Below are 20994 nucleotides of genomic sequence, written 5' to 3'. Positions count from 1 at the left end.
TCATTTTCACTGTTTAAACTGTCAAATAGTACTAAATACTCTGAGTTCATATTACGAAATGTATTTTATGGATCATCAAAAGAAACATGCTGTACAGAATAATTTAAAAGCTTAATTATTTTCCTCAAGCCGCAATGAAATATCGCCTCAAAAGCGTAGACCAGATGAATGTTAGCCAAACATCCTGTCCGATGTCCTGGTGCCGTGTATTCAGGTCACGTCCTCCCGCCAGCCAATGCGCGTCCTCGGAATCCCAGGTTTGAGTCTCATCAGAACAATAGGGGTCATTTAGTGCTGGTATATAATGCAAAGAGGCCAGGATCACTCACAGTCAGTTAAAGACAACGGTCAACATGTTTAAGCTCGTAAGTTACTTTTTTGTTTCTGTGCTACATTTTGAATTGCGCAATCAAAAATTCAGTTGTTAATACATAGTTGTTATACTTATAACAAAAGTGATACTTAGGGAGACTTAGCAACAAGTGTTTTTAATTATGTATAATTAAGGGCTGATTTTTCAGTCGTCAGATAAGTAGGAGTATCTGGAGAGTAAAATTGTTGCTGTCACTGTCTAATGCAAACATTCAGATGCGACAGCTACGATTTTATTCCTCAGAACACTTATCTGACTATTGAAAAATCAGGCCTTATATGAAAATTTATAATTTATTTGTTATTAAAATTTTAAATCTTATAATTAATGGTTTTAAGAGATAGGCTTTAAATAAAACTTTGACAGTGCTCATTAAAATCCTTATAAATCCGTTATTTATTTTTTATTTGTTTATTTTAAGATCAACAAACAGTAGTACAGTGTATGTTACAAATCATGGCATTAAAACATTATGGTATTAAATCAATGTACTACCAACACAGTTAACCACGGATTACAAAAATAGTATTTTATGATTTAAACAAATATTATTTAGCTTATTTAAAAAAAATAAAAATAATAAACTAACTTAAAATTATAAATGGGACACGTAAAACAATAGACAAAAACAATTATCTAACAATGATAAACCACCGTTATGTACCATTCTAGACATCGTTTAATCTTTTTTGTGGTAGGTAATACAGTTAGTGTTTACATTTCATGTGGTATCATTATTTAATTAAGAGTTTCCATATAGGTAAGTTTCCGTGATTTTCCTACAACTTTATTAGCACGCATTCCAAGTTGATTGAAACGGTATTTATTAAATAATTACTCACTGTAATTATTACTTATTACTTACACAGCTTAGATACCTACTAACTATGAGTTTCTGAAACTACTCTACTATTTTTGTTGTGTTTTATATCATGGAAAGCCAAGAAACAATGCTTAGAATGCTAACCTAGTTATTGAATGTACTTGTTTTGTAATATTGATTAAGTACTTAAGTATTTCTTTTATCATTCCATATTTTTAATAGGTACGTACAGCTTTGAACAATATTTTTTCTCGGAAACATACAATCCTTGTGTAATTCATTAGTATATGATGGTATATGCCAGGATTTGAACTCTCGGTCTCTCGATTGAGAGTCGGGCTCTTATACATAAATATATTACGCCACCACGGCTCTAATAGAATTCAAATATTATTATTAAATTATTTATAGCACAAAGTAAATTGGTACAAAAGCGAACTTAATGCTAGTAGAATTCTCTACCAGTTAACCTTTGGTGATGTGGAAAAAGTGATTGGTAGTGCGATAGGCTTAGATTCTTAGAAGATGTTATGAAATATCAATGTAGGTAAGTACTTATCTAAACGTGAATAGATCTAAAACACCAATGTTTTTGTTGCGCAGATCTTTTTCGCAGCCCTCATGGCGTTCGCCGCGGCCAAGCCCCAATTCTACACGGCGCCCTACGCGTACGCTGCCTACAGCTCGCCCTACGCCGCCGCGTACACCGCGCCCGTCGCCTACTCTTCGGCGTACACCGGGTACGCCCCTCTGGCGTACTCCGCGTACCCGTACGCATCGCCCTACTCCTACTACATATGAATGAAAAATCGCACTACAAAGGACTACCGAACTTAACCGAATTATTTATGTAATAATATGAAAATTAAACGAGATTATCGCACCAAGTGTACCTTGGAAAACTAAAACGATTTTTTTATTTATTTAAGTAAGTTCCTACTCTGATTACTCACGCGAGGCAGCGCTTGCATACCTGTTTTGCTAAAATGTGGATCAATTAATTTGTGTAGTTACCTATTAATAGTTTTTTAAAACATGGCTTCAACAGATTGATAGTATGACGATTATTTAATGAAGTAAACTCTACCGCATCTCCATGTAGTAACTGGTAAGCTCTAAATATCATAATATAAGTATCTTGTATGGAATTAATAATGTGCTTAGTATTTTAAATTCAAAACTATAAGTAGTACCTATTGATCATTTAAAAAACAATGATAAACATTATCATCTTCTGCACAGTTGGTATACTTCAGAACGAAAGCCCTACAGCAGTTCTAGGCCTTCCTCAGTTCCTCACCCGACACTACCGACAATAATATAGAGCAGTTAAGCAGGCCCGACAGCTTCCCACGATGTGTCTGCATGTTGGTTGTCGCTACCCGAGAACTCGTGCCTATTCTATTCTATTCTCAAGACTAAAAGAGCATTTTTAGAATAGTCAGTGGAGTCCACCATTGATAACTCCATACAACTTGATAGTTCCTGAAGTTGGCTGTGATTACACTTTTGTGCTTTGTTAAACAAGCCAACTGTCAATCTTTGGAATCATATGCGATTTGTTAGTTTGATAAGGTACAAAAGTGCATTCACTGCCAAATTCAGTTTTAAGAAGTCTTTTCTTTGTTTCTATCTTGTATTATAAATTACCACGTGTGGTATGCACAAGCCTGGTGGCGGCGGAATCTAGGCCAATAGCTATAGTGATATTGGACACGTTCCCCGATCGATCCTCCTGAGATCTAGACGTGTGCATCTAAATGTTGATGAATCGGTTTGTACAGAATGCATAATGCATCGCTTATTTTTATTACTAGCTGTAACGTGATATTGATATGAAACGGATAATAATATATGTTTTAATATATGTTAAAGGCTTTCTAAAGTTGCAATGTTGTCTCAAAGTTGCAATGGGGACCCCATATTGAGAGGATAGCCGGTAGATTGAGTTCTGCAGCTTATGCGGTTAGAACCATTAGACAGTTAACAGATGTAGATACAGCCAGGCTTGTGTATTTTAGTTATTTTCATAGTGTTATGTCTTACGGAATTCTATTGTGGGGACGAGCGGCTGACATTAATCAAATCTTTGTTCTGCAAAAACGAGCAATTCGAGCCATATATGTATTAGGGTCTAGAATTTCATTAAGAGATACGTTTAAGGAAATAGGTATACTAACTGTTCCATGCCAATATATCTATGAAAATATTATGTATGTTCGTAAAAACTTAAATTCATTTAGTAAAGTAGGAGCCACTCACGGTATTGAGACCAGAAACAAAAATAAGTTGCTTTTCCCCACACTCAGACTTTCGAAAACAAACACATCATTCATGGGGAACTGTATACGTTTTTATAATAAATTATCAAATGAAGCAATAAACCTTACTGAGCAAAAATTTAAGAATTATGTTAAAGCTACATTATGTAGTAAAGCTTACTATAGTATAAATGATTATTTAAACGACAAAAACGCGTGGTCTTGTCCACCTCAGCTAAGGCTATTGAAAAAATGAAATGGATATAGGTACTTAAGTAAAATTGTAGGTACTAGATATAAGTAAAAATTGTAATTGATTATAAGGAAAAAGTTGAAAAGATGCTCGAGGAGTTTCTTTCGCCATTTCTTTCCTTCTCAATGACGGGGCCTTTGTGAAATGGTGGTAGATGACTATCGACAAATAATTGTAAAATTTTACGTCGATTAAACCATTTAATTTGAATTTTTTAAATTTGAATTTCTAGTCTGAATTCTGCACTCAGAGATTATAGATTTTATGAGGTTAGTAGGTTCACTAACAAAAATAAACTACCGTTATATCAGTAACTCTCATTTAAAGAGTACATAGTGCCCATACTGCCAATATACTTAATGGAGGGTTAATTAATCAGTGATCGAGACCTATTGGCAATTGGTAACGTTCTTATTTTAGAAACCATCCAGGTGAACAGGCTTTTCGGGAATTAAACTAAACTTACTTATATTATATTCTACTTATAGGACAGACCAACAGTGTTTAATTTAAAAAAAAAATCAACTAATCTGTCAAGATTTCGGCTTAATTCAGAACAACAGGTTCTTTAATAGTTTGTACTAAGTACTTGGTACATAAGGAACCAAATGTAATTGAGCAACTTACCTATTATGTTCACTTATATTTTAGAGACCCGTGGATTGACTTGAACGAATTGTACAAAATCTATCTATATTCTTCAATTGCAATTTTACAATGCACTAAACTTTAGGTCTTCATAAGTTGGGATATGTAAAGTTTTTATGTATTATGTATTGCAGTTGTAGTGTTGGTATATTTCCTATAATGAATGTAAGTACTAATAATACGGAACCAAAATTGTGTTTACGTATATTGTGATAAAGTGATGTCAGTTTGATATAAATTACCATTTATAGTTTCATGTTTTACTTAGATACGTAAATAGACATAGAATCACTGCCGCCGAATATTATAAAACGATACAAGTGTCTCTACAATGGTGCAGCGCCGCCAACGAAGGGTTAAGGATTCTTCAATTGAGTATTTTGGTATCATAGTTAGGACTGGTGCCATCCATATTTTAACCAATTTCAGAAAAAAAAACCTATGGTCAGGCATCTATCAGGTAAAGAAAGTGCATATTGTTAATTTTCATCACAGGTAGGTGCTTCCCTACTATATTTTGTCTGTTTAGTCATTACCTTCTTTAATTATGATCTACTTACAACAAATTGATTTATTAACATAATGTATACGTAGGTATGTGATCTAAATTTGAAATTTTATTATTTATGTAATTTCGACTATCCTTTCCTAAAATGCTCGCGATTGTCACCTGTAAATGTCAATTGGACGAGTTTCGGTATACTAACCTTGGTTGGCTGTACATACGAGACAGTCATAAAAATAATGTGATATATCTTTGAAGGCGGATCTTTCAAATTCTGTGATTTTTAAGAGCATTTTTTTTTCAATGCTACCGATACTGCCCAATCGATTCCGGTTTTAGATTTAGAGTATAAAACGGCAGGAGAAGATGGGTCAATCATCATTCAGTCTAGCGACCTGAACAGTATCCCACAAACTTCCAAAATGTTCAAGCTGGTGAGTTAATACTAATATTTTTATCTGCTTTTTCATTAGTTTTCAGAAATTAACAATTATTTCTAAACATCTTTACAAGATCATAAGTTTACTACTTCGGCTCTAAAATTGTGCCTTTAGTTATTATAACCAACAGAATATCATGATCTTCAATACCACTCTCTTTTATTCTACCCAACTCTTAAGAGTACACATCATATAAGTTTCGTAACCCTTGCTACCCTCTTTAATACCTTTTACTAATCTCAATATGTTTTTCCGCAGATCGTCCTGACCGCCGTGCTGGCCTTCGCCGCCGCCAAGCCCAACGAGCTGCTGTACCCCGGCCAGCTCGCCTACGCCGCTCCCTACGCGTCTTACGCCACCCCCTACTCCTACGCCGCCGCCACCCCCTACTCGTACGCCTACTCTGCCCCCGCTGTGGCCTACTCCTCCCAGGTGGCCTACACCGCTAAGGTCGCCACCCCCGTGACCTACGCCGCTCCCGTCGCCCAGCAGGTGGCCTACGCCACCCCTGTCGCCCAGCAGGTCGCCTACGCCGCTCCCATCGCCAAGGTCGCCACCCCGGTGACATACGCCGCCCCCGTCGCCAAGTACGCGTACGCCGCTGCCCCCGTCCAGCAGGTCGCTTACTCCACCCCCGTCCAGCAGGTGGCTTACACCGCCCCCATCGCTAAGGTCGCCACCCCCGTGACCTACGCCGCCGCCCCCGTCGCCCAGCAGGTCGCCTACACCCCGGTCGCCCAGCAGGTCGCCTACACCACCCCTGTGGCCCAGCAAGTGACCTACACCACCCCGGTGGCCCAGTCCGTGGTCGCCGCCGCTCCCGTCTACACCCAGCCCATCGCCAAGTACGCCACCTACGCCTCTGCCTACGCTCCCGCCTACGCCACCCCCGTGGCCTACTCCGCGTACACCCCTTCCTACTCCACCTACCTGGTCAAGAAGAAGTGAGAAGTTCCTAGAGAAAGAAGACAAATGATCACTGCCGAGTAACGAAATGAACAGCTTCCAAAAATACGTAGTTAATGTTTTTGTTTCTATGTGTTAATAAACGTTTTAGTTCCAAAGTACTCAAAGTTGTGGTGTTTTTTTCTTTATATTATCCGTTGCTACTGACTCTCAGGCTTGTAGTTTCACAATATGAGATTTCTTCATTACATCTCATCTGTAATCTCCTGCTGGTCATATACCTGATTCTATAGATACTAGATCTACTGCACTAGCCTCTGTCTGTATCCATGTCTATATTAATGTTGTCTCTATCCATTCATTCTGCATCACCTATTCTATTCTATTCTATTCTATTCTCTGTGGGGGTGTAAGTACCTGCACCTGGCTCTCTCGAGTGGAACCTTTGTGCATATCCCCAAGGTCTAAACTGCCTTCCTAAGCTTGGACCATTTCCCACCACGCTGGTCCACTGCGGGTTGGTGGGTTCACATATCTAGATGTGCTAAATCTAGATATGCAGGTTTCCTCACGATGTTTTCCTTCACCGTAAGAGCGATGGTATACATTGTACTTAAGTTAAAAGAACTCATTGGTACATGTCAGCGCCGGGATACGAACCCGCAACTCTTGCTTGAGAAGCGGGCGCTTACCCGACTAAGCTACCACCGCTCTGCATCACCTACAAGGGTAGTCTTTTCTGGTGTTTTTTTGGTATAGTGGTCTTCTCATCATTCAGTATCCCTGAAAAAATTACAAAAGCTTTTTGTACCGGAATACGAAAACCTATCCGCTATATTTTACTCCTTTGCAGTGGCTTTGGTCTGTCTAACTAAAGGTATTACGATTAATCAATCTAATGGATTTTAATAATTCATCTAATAAATGCAATTTACCCATTCACAATAAGTAAACAGATAATAAAATAATGGGTGTCATGAAATAGCAATTGTTAACGCAATTGGGGAAGTGTCAGGCAGAGCTAAAACACATAATACTCATGTATTATCTCAGGCAGAACGTCTATGAACTTACGAGGCCACTGGACGAACATAAAATATAATAATAAGTTATTTAACTCTTGTTATACATTCTTTTGTGTGCCCATACGTTCCATGAAACGTACAGTGGAACCTTGACGTAAATATTTTACACACAAAGCTATTTGCATGTTCACCTAGACAAACCCGAAATATAAAAGCTAAATATTTTTACGATCAATCAGTCCACTTTCAACTGGGATTACATTACAACATCTGAAAAATCACGTCCAGGAATCAGCAACATGAATAAAGTTTCAGTGGTGGTAAGTTTTCTTGTAGTTCTTTTTAAATTTTCTGACTTTTGTTACTGGACTCCTCAATATGTTCTGTTATTTTCTCATGTAGTTATTAAGTAGCAGATAAATCTATGAAGCAAATTGAATGAATGACAGAGGACTGACAGATCGTATGTGTTGTTTTTCGTCCGCCAAAATTTAATTTAATTTATTTCCCTTCCCATTTGTCATCGAAAAAGTAAAATAACAAGTAATAAATTGTATGAAAGCATAGACTTAAGGATATGTCGGATAAACGGTACAGTAGCAGATAGCAATTATGAATGACAAACTTTTTTACAGGTAGCCCTCCTGGCCTCATTGGGCTCAGCGTCCTGCTACCTCATCCTCGAGGAAGCTCCAATGGGCTTCCCACCTGCCCTGCCTCCTGGCTACACTGCCTACCCGCCTGCCTACCCCGCTGCCTACCCACCAGGGTACCCTGCCTACGCAGTGCCGGCTCCAGTTCAAGAAATAGTTGCAGCACCGGCACCTCAGCCAACTTTAGTGTCGCAGAGTTACCCTGTCGGGTACCAGGGCTACTCGTATGGCACGAATCTGCAGCCCACAGGATATAATCCAACTGGCTACAATTATAATTACGTGTATGGTGGCGCGGCGCCGGCGGTCGCCGAACCCGCGGCCTTCGGGCTGGGAGGCTTCCCGTACCCGTACGCGTACACCAACGACTGGTTCTATCGCAATAACTGAACTAGCTGGTCGGTAGGTTCTTAGCGTGGCTTGTGTGTGAGTGTGTGATATTGTTGTTACCTAAGTTTAATTCAAGTAATTATATTATGTCAATATTGGTCTACTTGATGATGATTGGTCCGACCGATTTCGGCCATGGCGACCACTTCGACCCCTAGTTCTGTTGGCGCGCGTGCGCCCTAAGATGGCTTATATAGCCGATCTTTGCGGCGAACTATTGGTCTACTTATCATTTAGCTAGGTTGGTCAATATGTATCTAAGAATTGTTTTGTTGATTTTGTTACTAAATTATTAAAATTAATTTAATAAACAGTTTGAATTTTAATTTCTGTTTGAAAATCTGCACTAAGTATCTATTAACACTTGGTACCTCTTTGGAATGAATCGAACGCAGTGCCATACGCCAATGGATAGCAAACTCACAAAATAAGAACTTGATTCCTAACCTAGAAAACGCGGCACATCGCTGACGAAGGCATTCTTTTGCGAATACATCTATAGAGATAGAGTCATACTTTGCTTACATAATACGCTTTTTGTTTAAACTTTTGTACCATTTAATCTGTGTGCCGACCGGCCGCGGCCCATATCCATTTGCGCACCTAAACAGCAATGGGGCTAAAAATAGATTCCTAAGAGTCTCAATTATCGGAAACATTATGCGTGTTCGATTCTACGCAACAATTTGAAGTTCAGCATAAACAAAACCCTGAACAAAGTGTCCTTTACGTAATTGGTTACATATTATTATCCCTTTTGTGTACCCCATCCTTGTTTATACTTTAAATTAAACGCAGTTGCTTTCAGACAACTATGAGGAAGTAGGTAGGTACCTAAGTTTATTTGGGTCAAATAATCCGTAACTTTATTGTACATGTGTAGCATGCGAAATAATCTCGAAATGTCATCTAAGAACCCAGATTTGATTAGCCTTACAGCATCTGTCAAGACGCAATCGATATTAATTGTAAAATTTTGTCTGATTTCGCAGGTATAACTACCACCTGCGGTCATGGAAGTAATAAATACTTAGTACTTATTACTTCCATGCCTGCGGTAGATTCATAATACCAAACTAGTACGTTATAAAACGAGCTAAGCGCCTTCTGTCTCCAGCTAAGTGAAGATCTCAAAATGACCACAAGCGACTACAAAAACTAGTCCAGGCGGTATGAGACGGTACCAGTTTTATACGAATACGATATTAAGTATGTGTTAATGTTATGCTCTTCTCAACTCGCGCATCATCAATTATTGAAGGTACTGCATCTTTATCTTTCATTTTGTTTTATGGTTATAAAAAGTGAAAAATTAAAAAAAACTCATTTCTCGAATACAAAAAAAAACTTTAGTAAAATATTTAACAACCCGCCTACATTTAATATTTTTTTGTGAATATGCTCCCCAATGTCATAATTTTAGTGTGTATATAGCCAAATCTGAAATAGTGAAAATAAACCAACTGCTCTATATTTAAGTAGGTAGTTTTGAACCAAAATGCACAAGACATTCTTCTATTTTATATTCGCGAATTTTATTAAAAGCTTATTTCTCCCACCTTCTCGACTTTTTTGGTAAATATCAACTTTAAGCACCCCATTCATTGTCCTAGTGACCGTATAGCGTTCACCGGCGAAGGCTCTATAAACACAAATTAAATAATAATAATTTCAGAGCCTGATAGACCGCAACAGGTCTATTTGAATGCCAAGGGCGAGGATAGCATGGACAGCGTCATGCAAGAGAGAATACGCTCTGTTTACATTTAAATAAAACTATTTTTTTGTCGTAACTTCCAGTGATTGTGAAAATGAAATATGATGAAAACGCCAAATTAAAAATGAACTCTCCTGATCCGCAAACACGTGTTGTTACCGATTTGGAGGCAAAATAGGTTAGAGAACAAATAATACACACATATGGTTTTGAACCGTGGTTATTTTAATGTCTCTGATATGTACATCAACTGTACATAGTATATAGATTAGTCAAATTAGAACAACAATTTCAGTATAATCTGTCGGGAAGGCACCTTGTACACTCCTCGCATAAAATTAGAGGTCAAAGGGATTAAAGTCAATTGATTGATTTTATGTTATGTTGTTATGTACCAAACTAATAACGTAAATATGACTTAACTTTGCTCATAATGGTAGGTATTGTATCTGCAAAACACAAACAGATGAGTGGAAACAGTTACGTATAGCAACTTCTCGATCCTTCAACATCGCAGCAAACTCGTGGTTAAAATGTAAACAACCTGGTAACCTCAGCTTTGCACATAGGTATCTATGTGCTTGTATGTGTATGCTTGTATTTTACTAATAGTTGAACACTTTAATTATACTTCAATGATAAGTTAAATAGAAAAAACACCAAAGACTCATCCTATTGTAATGATTATGTTTACCTATAATAATAATTATGTTATGCGTTTATCAATAAAGTCATACTGTATTGTATTGTAACTTAATAATACTTAACTGAAATTAAGAGGTAACTTTTTTTATAGAAACATGTTGCAAAAAGCATTCCCGGTCAAGTTACTGGCTCGCTTCTGCACAACGCCGTCCCGGGAACGCAAAGGTTACTGCAGTGCAAAATGCTTAGAGACATATAAAAACGGGAGGCTTCCCTTGAAGGGCATCATTCACCCTCAGTGAACCGACTGCGCCCCACCATGTACAAGCTGGTAAGTCAACCTCACTTGTGTCTATTTCTAAATATGTAGCGAGAGAAATTATGCTTGCGCTTCTTTGTTTCGGGCATTCTAGTTTATAAGTGTGTATCGGTACTGTTTCTAACTGTACAGGTATTTCATATCTGAAAAAAACAAGTATTTCATGGTAGGGTAATTATATATTTTTGAATGTAAGTCCAAAACACATAAATGCTTTATCGACAATATAACTTTTGCACTGCACACAATACTATAATTCCTATTTAGTGTTTCAATAGCATCTGAGATGACCTTAATGACAAAATAATACGAATAAGGAATATAAAACAACCATCGAATTATTGACAAAAAGTTAAACAGCTAACGTCGTATTATCTTTTAATCTTGCATCACTACGTTATCTGAATTTTGATAATGTGATGCTGATGCATGATGAAGAACCAAATGAATACTAATAGTTATACACAGATTTTAGAGCTTTGAATATTTCATTGAGCCCACGGAATGAGAGAGACTTGGGCTGCAGTGGACGATATTGACTCCTGATAATGGAATAGAATAGAATATAACTTTGTTTGACACCACAATAACAAAACATACAAACAATAATTATAAACTAGGAACAATGATCAATAGGCGACCTTATCGCTAAGAGATCTCTTCCAGACAACCTTGGATAATGACTCAGTATTCAATCAAAAGAAACAACTGAAACCGGTACCAGTATTGTGTAATGATTGAACAATTATTTTCGTCCACCAGATCTGCTTCTTCGCCATGCTGGCGGTGGCGTTGGCCGCGCCGGCGCCCGAGCCAGCGCCGGAGCCCCAGCCGCCTGCCATCCCAGCCTTGACCTACGCCTTCCGGGCGCCCTACGCCGCCCCGTACGCCTACCCCGCGCAACTCGCCTACGCCGCCCCGTACCCCGCCTATCCCGCCTACCCCGCTGCCCCCGTCCCCTACAACAAGTTTTTCTAGGAAGACCCGTCAGCTTCATCATCGGCATCATGAGACGTATGCTCGGTTACGTCTTCTAACTATTGGCAGTGACTGTTTTGATTCTTGATGTGTTGCAATAAATTGTTCCGATCCGCCTATTTTGTTTGTTTTATTTTGTTTTTTTAGTAGGTACTTATTTAAAATGTCAAATTTCTAATTATTTCTTTTTTATGAAAAAAAACTGGTTCACTTGCAATAGAACCGAGGCGTTCACGTGGCTGAAATTAAACCTAGCCATTTCAATAAATTTCCCAAAAACCTCCTCCATACTAAAATTTATAAAATATGTTATTATAATTATATATAATTTCGTAAATAATTACCATACACTCCAGTTATATTTCTATAGGTTTCTCCATTATGTACACGCCGTGTCGTGTATCGTAAGTATATTATGTACAGACCTACAGGTTCATTATGTTAATCAATCACCGGTACCTAATGAAAATGAAGGTCACTGTAGTGTTTATTTATAAACCTAATCCGATGACCTAGCAAATCTAGTCTAGGTATCATTCATGCACTTTCACCACTCACTCCATAAATTATAAAGATCACTTCAGACTATTCCGAAAACAAGATTCTTCAAAACTATCAGAATAGACCAGAATTTCAGTAATTGATAGCCAAAAATATTACCGAATAAGTATGATGTCTGGGAAACGATATTAGGTAAGTACCTACATATAATTCAGAAAATAATAAATTTATTTTTCATCAATCCCGGGATTACTGGATTTTTGATGGGTAATCGGGATCCCGGGATTGTATTCTCTACACCTTAGGTTAGACGAGAACTAACACAAAAACTGTATTTTTTTGTAAATTTTACTTATGTTGAACACTTCATAAACAATAACCAAAAACAGGCTTTAGTTTCAAGACTATACAATGCAATACCAATTTTTCCAAAGATCTTTCTATACAAATTTATTACGCGCGATGACTGCGGACAACGCAATATGCTAACAACTTGGGGTCAATCTATATGACGAAAAACTATGTTTCTGAGCGCTGCTTCGCAAGCCATGACTCTATCTCGTTGTATAAAACGTACCGATTGGACGACAGCTCTAGTCCGTTAGTTTTTCGTCAGTATAGAGTGACCCTCCTGGTTATCAGTTAGGCACTCCTGGGATTGGCAGTTACGGTTCTTGCATAATAGTCGTCGAACACATACAATGGGATGTAGGCAGCTTTCAGTGCAGCACCTTAATTAACAATTTCGTTATAATGAGGAGGATACATACCCTATATACCTACGTATTTATGTATGTACTGGCTGAGACTGGGTGCAATGTATTGAATTTGATGTTCTATAACGTTTTGAATGATGCATTGTGTGCTGCTTCTAGTCCTAGGATAGTTCGAAAGGGTATTATGTCTACTTATGTCAGTAATAGACCTGTGGTAGAGTAATATTATGACTATCGACAAATAAATTGCAAGCTGGAGTGCGGATATTATGATTATTCAAACTTTTCTTAACAATTAATACATTTCTATAAATAGTCTTGCCTTGGTGTTAAACAGGTATGATGTGCTCTAGATGTAAACATAGCATTCACTTCCTTAAATTGACATAAGGAGTGGGTGGATAGCAAATGTTACAGATAGAAGTGCGTCTATTGTATTGTGTTTATCTCAGTGAGTAGCACCAACAAATTAAGTGCCTCCTTATTTGCCTACTTATAAATAACAAGTTGACAGCTCTGAGTGTCACAATGAAACAAAAAACGTAGGTATGCATGAAAAACTATATTGAACAAAAAATCATTTGGCAAGTGGTCGTCGTTAAGGTATCGGGTTCCCACATGGTCAGGTTACCGCATGGCTGGTCGTTATACAGGGTGTCTCAACGGAGGTAGTAACCAGAGTAAGCGTAGGGGTAGGCGGCGGCGGCGGGGGCGGCCACGTAGGGAGAGTAGACGCTCGAGTAGGGAGAGTAGCCGACAGGCAGGATGGGGGCGCCAGCGGAGTACGCTAGCACCTGAGGGTCGGGCTTGGGGCTGGCGAAGGCGACGGCCACCAGAGCCAGGAGGGCGAACTGAAAATAATGTAGTGTTAGAAACGTTTGAAACATAGTACCTATAGGTTTATTAGGAAGGCCGAGTAGAGAACATCGCGGACTCATGGCCGAGTTATAGCGAGTATAGCGACTGAGTGTCATACACTTAAATCCAGAGATAAGAGTCAACTGCTAACTGTGAATAGACTTCGCTTAGTTGACGGGTCGTTTAAATTTGCAACGGTTTAGCGGATTTTTGCCATAAAATGAATGTTCCATATTTGAAATACCCAGCAATAAAAAGTAACATTAAATACGTGACTATATTAGATATTCGAGCATTATTACGTCGACAGCAACGTCTATTTAAGTAAATATTTCTGTACTGCCTAATTTTAGCTGCGAGAATATTTCACAGATATCTCAGATCAATGTGGATTTTCATCTATAAATAGCCCGATAGATCTTCCCCTGGCAAGAACTCTGCGGCCGTATTGAACTAATAATAATGATATTGTATCAATAGACAATTAATGCCTTTAACAAGATTCACCTTTACCGATTGTCGCATATGTTTATAAATTTACTATTGCTACCGGTAAAGTAGGGTCGCATTCCTACACACAAGTTTTAGCACAAATATTGACACACGAATGCATGTTACTATGAAAAGGTAACCTAAAGAAAGTAGCTTACAAAATGTAAACAAGTAAAATTAAATGAAGACGTTTTACCTAAAAATAAAACGTATATTAAACATACTTACCTTATTCGAAGTCTAATAATAATTGGAGAGAGACATCTCTTTTCCTTTTCGTATTTCCTGCTAAATACCACGTGACTTCCGGCGACTTCCCTTGAATTTGACTTTTTCCCACCACCACCGGCAGTTGGCGCCATTTTGTTGGCTCCAAATATATTCGTCATTGCGTCTTGTTGAATGCCACCAGGCAGAAATAAAATTATTAGACTTCGAATAAGGTAAGTATGTTTAATATACGTTTTATTTTTAGGTAAAACGTCTTCATTAAACAACTTGACCGTTATTCGAAGTCTAATAATAATTGAGAGACGTGTTTGATATCGCCTGGTGGTGGTGGACGTCAATGTGACTATATGAATGTTATTTAGGGACACATTAACAATGAGAAGCTTGTGATAGCTTAGCTCAAAATATAAAACCATAATTTGTTAACTTTAGGATAAGTAACAAGAAAACATTTCACATAATGTGTGACATTTATTTATTTTTGCTAAATATATTATGTATAAATAATCAATACAAATTAATGTTAAGTATCTTGATATACTGAACGTAAGTAATAATAATATAACGATTCTTGAACGTAAATCATTAAATCATCTATCTTGCATCAAATGAGGTGATTTAAATAAAGTCAGACTGATTGACAGTAGGTAACATAAAAATAAATTATTTTAAATATCTAAATTAGGGTACAACTGCGTTGAATAAATTAGAAACAGTATTCACATTATTTACATTCATGATTTGACGACAGTAGAATCTTTTAAATGTATTTTCTGATCTCCAGTTGCCTCGAGTAAGTATTTCCTCTATTGGAGCGTTCTCAAGCCAACTTTTTGAAGCTACTGCAGACCGGAAACTACCTGCTGTGGCATCTATGCCTGACTCATTCAAAATATTTTTGACCCATCTAGCAATAATACACCGTGTAGCTGGTTTAGCTTTACCACAAATTGATAGAAATAGGTGACTAGATTCGGCAGCACTTCTTCGTTGCTGTCCAATAATAATGAGCCTTTTAACCCAATGAACTGGACAAAGAGATCTATTATTAGTATTTACTTTTAACTTCCAGCCAGATTGGCGATAATCAACTGTGTCGGTTTTTGAACCAAATACTGGCCATAAAACAATCGAGTCCTGAGAATCAATGCAATGATTAGAATCAACACGTAATAGCGTCAGGTCATGGACGCGTCGACCAGAACATAGCAACAACATTGTGGCCGTACACTTTGAAATTTCATAAAGGTTATCAGTTTTAGGATCTAACGTAGCTAAATGATTAATTACTTTGTCAATGTCCCACACAGGTGGTTTCGGAACATTAGGCTTTGCTAAGGCTATAGATTTTAAAATTCTTTTGACCATAGGATGATCACTAAGTCGGTTTATGGCTTGCGGATCACAAAATGTCGATACTACCGACTTATGAGTTAATATAGTACTGTAGGATAAGCCTTCCTTTTGATGCAAGTCAGCCAAAAATCTGGATAAGTCTGACCCGCTTGGCTTATTCGTAGAAATTTTGTTTTCACGTGCCCAATTGACCCATCGTGTCCATACTGGCTTATACGTCCGTATCGTAGAAGGACGCCAACTTTTCAACAAGAGATCCTTCTGCTCCTTTGTCCACCCGACTAAATGTTCCTGCCACCCCCACATCTCCACACCTCCAGCGTCATTCCTGTCACTTTCTGTGGTGGTAGGCCGGTTGAGACGTCTACTAGAACGTTTCTCAGGTTCATGATGGTCCACGGTGGAGCTGTGGCTCGGTTTTTTAGATCGGGTCTCCAAAATACTTGTTCCCATCTGGGGGCTACAATGAGGTACATCCCTTGACACGTGTTCAGGTGTTGTAACACTTTGGGCATCAAAAATGGCGGGGGGAATACCCACGCCAGCTCGTAGTTTCATTGTTGTGTCATCGCATCGTGAAACTCTGCTAGCGGATCGTGACAGTCCAGGGAACAATATCTGGGAACTACTCGTGTCAGGCGGGAGGCAAACAAGTCGATGACTGGGGTTCCCCATTTGGCGAAAATCTGAGTTGTAGCTTGAGGGAGCAGATGCCACTCTGGCCTCTTGCGAAATCGAGATAGGTGATCTGCCTCTACATTGTAAGCCCCGGGAATGTGGTAAACAGTCAATGTTATCTGATGACTGTCCAATAACATGAATATCTTGTACGTTATTTCCAGTAGACCCTGCGACTTTATACCGCCTTCGTTTCTCAAGTAGGATACAGCTGTTTTGTTGTCGCATTGTAAATGCAGAGATCCGAAACGAAGGTTCTGACATTGATCTTCTAAAGTTTTTAAAATGGCAAGTAACTCCTTTCGATTGCAATGGAGTCCCTTTTCCTGCGACGACCATGTTCCTGTTACACTCAGATTGTTTATTTGCGCTCCCCACGCTACATCTGAGGCGTCGGTCACTACATAATGAGTGGGATATGGGTGGTGAACCGGAGATGGATCCTTGAGGTGAATTAGCCACCATTGTAGTTCCTGTAGAACAGCCTCGTCCAGCAACATTCTTATATGATCCTGAGACCTTCTTTTCGAGGCGATCAATAATCGCTGTAGCTGTCGGTAGTTTAGCCTGCCGCGTGGGACAGTGAAGCTGGCAAAGTTCATCAGGCCTATCACTCGTTCCAAGTCCTTGATAGTGGCCCTTTTGCTTGTGGATAAGTTTGTTATCATTGCTGATAGCTTGGCACACTTCTGAGCAGGAAGTGACTTTTGGTTGTGCTTGCAGTCCCATGTTATTCCAAGGTATTCTATTGTTTGACATGGCTGTACAACTGATTTGGCGTAGTTTATTTTCCACCCCAAGTACTCCAGTAGATTTACTGCTATTTTTATGTGGTCCTTTAGAACACGAGCATCCTGATTGGCTAGCAAATAATCGTCCAAATATACGACCAGGCGGATGCCGCGCTGGCGAAGGATCTGGGCCATCCAATTGCTCACGGAGGCAAAGGTTTTCAGAGCAGAACTTAGTCCAAAAGGTAGGCAGTTCATTTGTAGAAGTTCCCGTTGATAAATTAGGAGTAGAAACCGACGATGGGCTTCTGATATGGGTATGTAGAAATACGCCTGGGAAATATCGATTTTTGCCATCCAGTCGCTCGGTTGTAGAAAATCGGGAATTTTGTACACATTTATCAATCTGAATGGCGCTGTGTACACATAGCGGTTTAATGCCTTTAGATTGAATATGGGTCTCATACTGCCGTCTCCTTTCGGCACCAGAAACATCGAGGACAGGAAACTTGGGCTCGCATTGACCTTGGCCAATACTCCCTCGTGTTTCATTTTTTCTATTATCAGGTCCATTTCGTCGCTGGACTGGATGGGACTTTTGGGATTCGACATGTTCGGCATTTGAAGCGGAGGCTTCGAAATGAAAGGGATACGGTATCCTGAAGTAATTTTTGTAATGTAAGCTGGTGCCCCTAGGTTCACCCATCTGTGATGGTAAAATTGTAGTTGTCCAGCATGAAATTGTTGGGTGACGTGACTCGGTGAGTCAGTATCGTCGTTTATTACCTCTCCTCTCCCGGTGGGATGAGGGAGAGTTTCTCCTTGGTCGGCCATGATCTTGTCGGCCGCTGCCAGGTGCTTGTTGCTTACCACCGCGGCCACGAAATGGCTTATTGTTATAATTACCTGAGGTTGACCTGGTGTTCGCGGCTTGTATATTACCTTTGTAGTTTGGTCTCTTTTGCACGTGTACATTGCGTTGCGCAGATGTACTAGGAGTCGGATCGGTCTGCGGTGCAGAAACGCGATCCTTTTCACGAGGCCAGAATACTTTCCGTACTCCTCCGGCTCTCTCCAGAGTTGATGTAAACTTTCCAGTCTCAAAGAGATTATCACAGGAAGGCGGAACCTTACGCAGTGAAGTTTTATGAAGTGGGTCTTTGACGAAAGCTAGAATAGCCTCGCGTCTTTGCTGAATTATTTCAGCTCTGTGGCCGCAAACCATTTGTAATATATCGTTAGATGTTTTTGAAAAATCACCTGTAACGAAAATATCTTCGATCCTTTTATTAACTTCTTCCGAAGTTAGCTCTGATGTTGTTGTTGTCCACGCCAAAAAGGAACGGAGCTCCTTTTCAAGTTGATCCCTTTGTTTTATCATGGCAAAAGTAAGCGATGCCAGGGCCTTTTCAAAATTTACGAGAGTGCGAGAGGAATCGTAGCGCTTAACTTCTTCGTTCGCATCTAAGTCGGTAAAGCCCGGGCTATGACGATATAATTTTTGGACATCCGCGTAACGAACGTTTCTCCAATCCGGGTGCTCAAGCCGCTGGATGTTTTTAAGGGTATCCAAATAAACGGCTGGTGTTTTTAAAATTTCCGGCTCTTTCAATCTAGTACTGATAGTTAAGGAAATTTGAGGAGCTGGTTCCTCATCTAATGATTGCACATCTGAATAAAGCTGACCACTAATATTATCATCAATAATATCATCATTGCTATTGTTATTGCAAGCTATTTGATTTTTAAGATTTTTTATTTCTAACATCATTTTATCAAATTTACGATCTTGATTTCGTCTGCGGCGTTTAGATTTAGTTTTCCTACGCCGGGAGCGTTTAGAGCAAGAGGAATCACTGCAGCTTGAGCTTGAGCTAGATTCAGACGATGACGAATCACTTTCACTAATCTTCCTTTTACGAGAATGTTTCCGTGTTGACAAGGATGGTTGTGCATCTTGCACATCTTGCAAATCCGCATTTTCAGTACTCATTTTATTTTAATTTTAATTTAATCTGTAATACAAGGGAAATTCCAAGAACTAATTGCTAAAATTAATTTTAAAACACGAACGGTAACACCGTTAAAATGATGGTTTATCTTCGAAATAAGTATGATAGCAACGTTACACTGGTAGCATGCGGCAAAAATTACAGTAACTTTTCGATAAATAATTGGTAAAAACGTGGTGAAACAATACAGTAAAAACATACCTGAGCACAATCCAGGGAAAAAATACACTATAACTGTTTAAACTCACTTCAAATCCGGTATTTTAGCCACTTTTTAGTGAAATCTAAATGATTTTTTCACTATGGAAAATTAAAATAAAATTTGCAGGTAGGTTGGTATTTACACAGAAAACCTGGAGCGTCCCTGGTGGGACACGACCAGCTCGGACGAAGGAAAACGACGTCAATGACGAATATATTTGGAGCCAACAAAATGGCGCCAACTGCCGGTGGTGGTGGGAAAAAGTCAAATTCAAGGGAAGTCGCCGGAAGTCACGTGGTATTTAGCAGGAAATACGAAAAGGAAAAGAGATGTCTCTCTCCAATTATTATTAGACTTCGAATAACGGTCAAGTTGTTTAATAAATCAAACAATACTCACTACTCTGAAGAACATTTTGATTGGTTGTCTTGCTCGGCTTGGGACAAGTGATACCCTTCTAATGATTGAAGGGGCTTATATAGGACAGACCACGCCTCACCTGGCACCCGATGGATCAGCAAAAAATAGTCCTTGATCTTCAAAAAGAATGAAGCCAACGCGTTATCAAAGATAGAACCATCAACATCCGCGTGTGACAAATCTTTGTTACCTGATACTAAAGAAAAAAGTGTACTCGATGATCGATATGATTTATACTTAGCGTCTTTAGTGTCTGCATGCGGTGTGCGAGATTTTCGCCGTTCGACAAAACATCATCTAAATAACATAAAGAAGTACTTTTGAAAAATTTACTATATGATCTATTATTATTATTATTATTTATTATTATAGCCTTTATTTTCCCAAACTTAATAGAAATTCCATGCGATAGAGAATACATTAAAATTATAATAATTAAATCATTAGTTAAATATTTCATAGTATAAAATTAAAATAAATATTTCATTGTATTCACCTAAAAATTCAACATTTCATTAACAAATTATTAAATTTTAAATATCATTTACCAAATTATATTTTTTACAAAATTACTATTAATATTAATAATTTAAATGCATAATTAGATTAATTTAATAAACATTACTATCATACAAACCAATAGCAATAACTAATATAATTTACTAAATTAAGCCTTAATTAATATTAATAATTTAAATTCCATTAAACAAACATAAAAATTTATTTAAATCATGCAAGTATTTCTTAAATAATAATAGTCTGGGACGTCCATTGTTGGACGTAGGCCTCCTCCATCCGTCTCCAGTGGTCCCTGTCTGCCGCGAGCCGCGTCCAGGTCCTGCCCGCCAGCTGCACGATGTC

General features: G+C 38.5%; 3 protein-coding genes and 1 long non-coding RNA gene across 4 annotated transcripts; 3 read left to right on the top strand and 1 right to left on the bottom strand.

Moving 5' to 3' along the window:
- Positions 1–5164: 5164 nt before the first annotated feature.
- LOC105395015 (cuticle protein) lies at positions 5165–6370 on the top strand. Its single transcript, XM_011566931.3, has 2 exons — positions 5165–5297; positions 5562–6370. Exons 1-2 carry the CDS (start codon positions 5286–5288, stop codon positions 6249–6251), a joined length of 702 nt encoding a protein of 233 aa, XP_011565233.2. The 5' UTR covers positions 5165–5285; the 3' UTR covers positions 6252–6370.
- Positions 6371–7357: 987 nt separating this feature from the next.
- Positions 7358–8386, top strand: LOC105395001. The gene is made up of 2 exons (XM_011566917.3): positions 7358–7554; positions 7870–8386. Exons 1-2 carry the CDS (start codon positions 7534–7536, stop codon positions 8275–8277), a joined length of 429 nt encoding a protein of 142 aa, XP_011565219.3. The 5' UTR covers positions 7358–7533; the 3' UTR covers positions 8278–8386.
- Positions 8387–10853: 2467 nt separating this feature from the next.
- Positions 10854–12053, top strand: LOC119694014 (cyclin-dependent kinase inhibitor 1C). Its single transcript, XM_038119382.2, has 2 exons — positions 10854–10970; positions 11721–12053. Exons 1-2 carry the CDS (start codon positions 10959–10961, stop codon positions 11934–11936), a joined length of 228 nt encoding a protein of 75 aa, XP_037975310.2. The 5' UTR covers positions 10854–10958; the 3' UTR covers positions 11937–12053.
- Positions 12054–13700: 1647 nt separating this feature from the next.
- LOC125490994 lies at positions 13701–20308 on the bottom strand. Its single transcript, XR_007268043.1, has 2 exons — positions 20113–20308; positions 13701–14004 (listed from the first exon to the last, which is right to left on the bottom strand). It is a non-coding gene; the product is annotated as an uncharacterized LOC125490994 (long non-coding RNA).
- Positions 20309–20994: the final 686 nt, after the last annotated feature.

Source organism: Plutella xylostella, chromosome 29 (genome assembly GCF_932276165.1).
Source record: "Plutella xylostella chromosome 29, ilPluXylo3.1, whole genome shotgun sequence".
In the NCBI taxonomy this organism is placed as follows: domain Eukaryota; kingdom Metazoa; phylum Arthropoda; class Insecta; order Lepidoptera; family Plutellidae; genus Plutella; species Plutella xylostella.
This window is presented reverse-complemented; position numbering and strand designations above follow the sequence as displayed.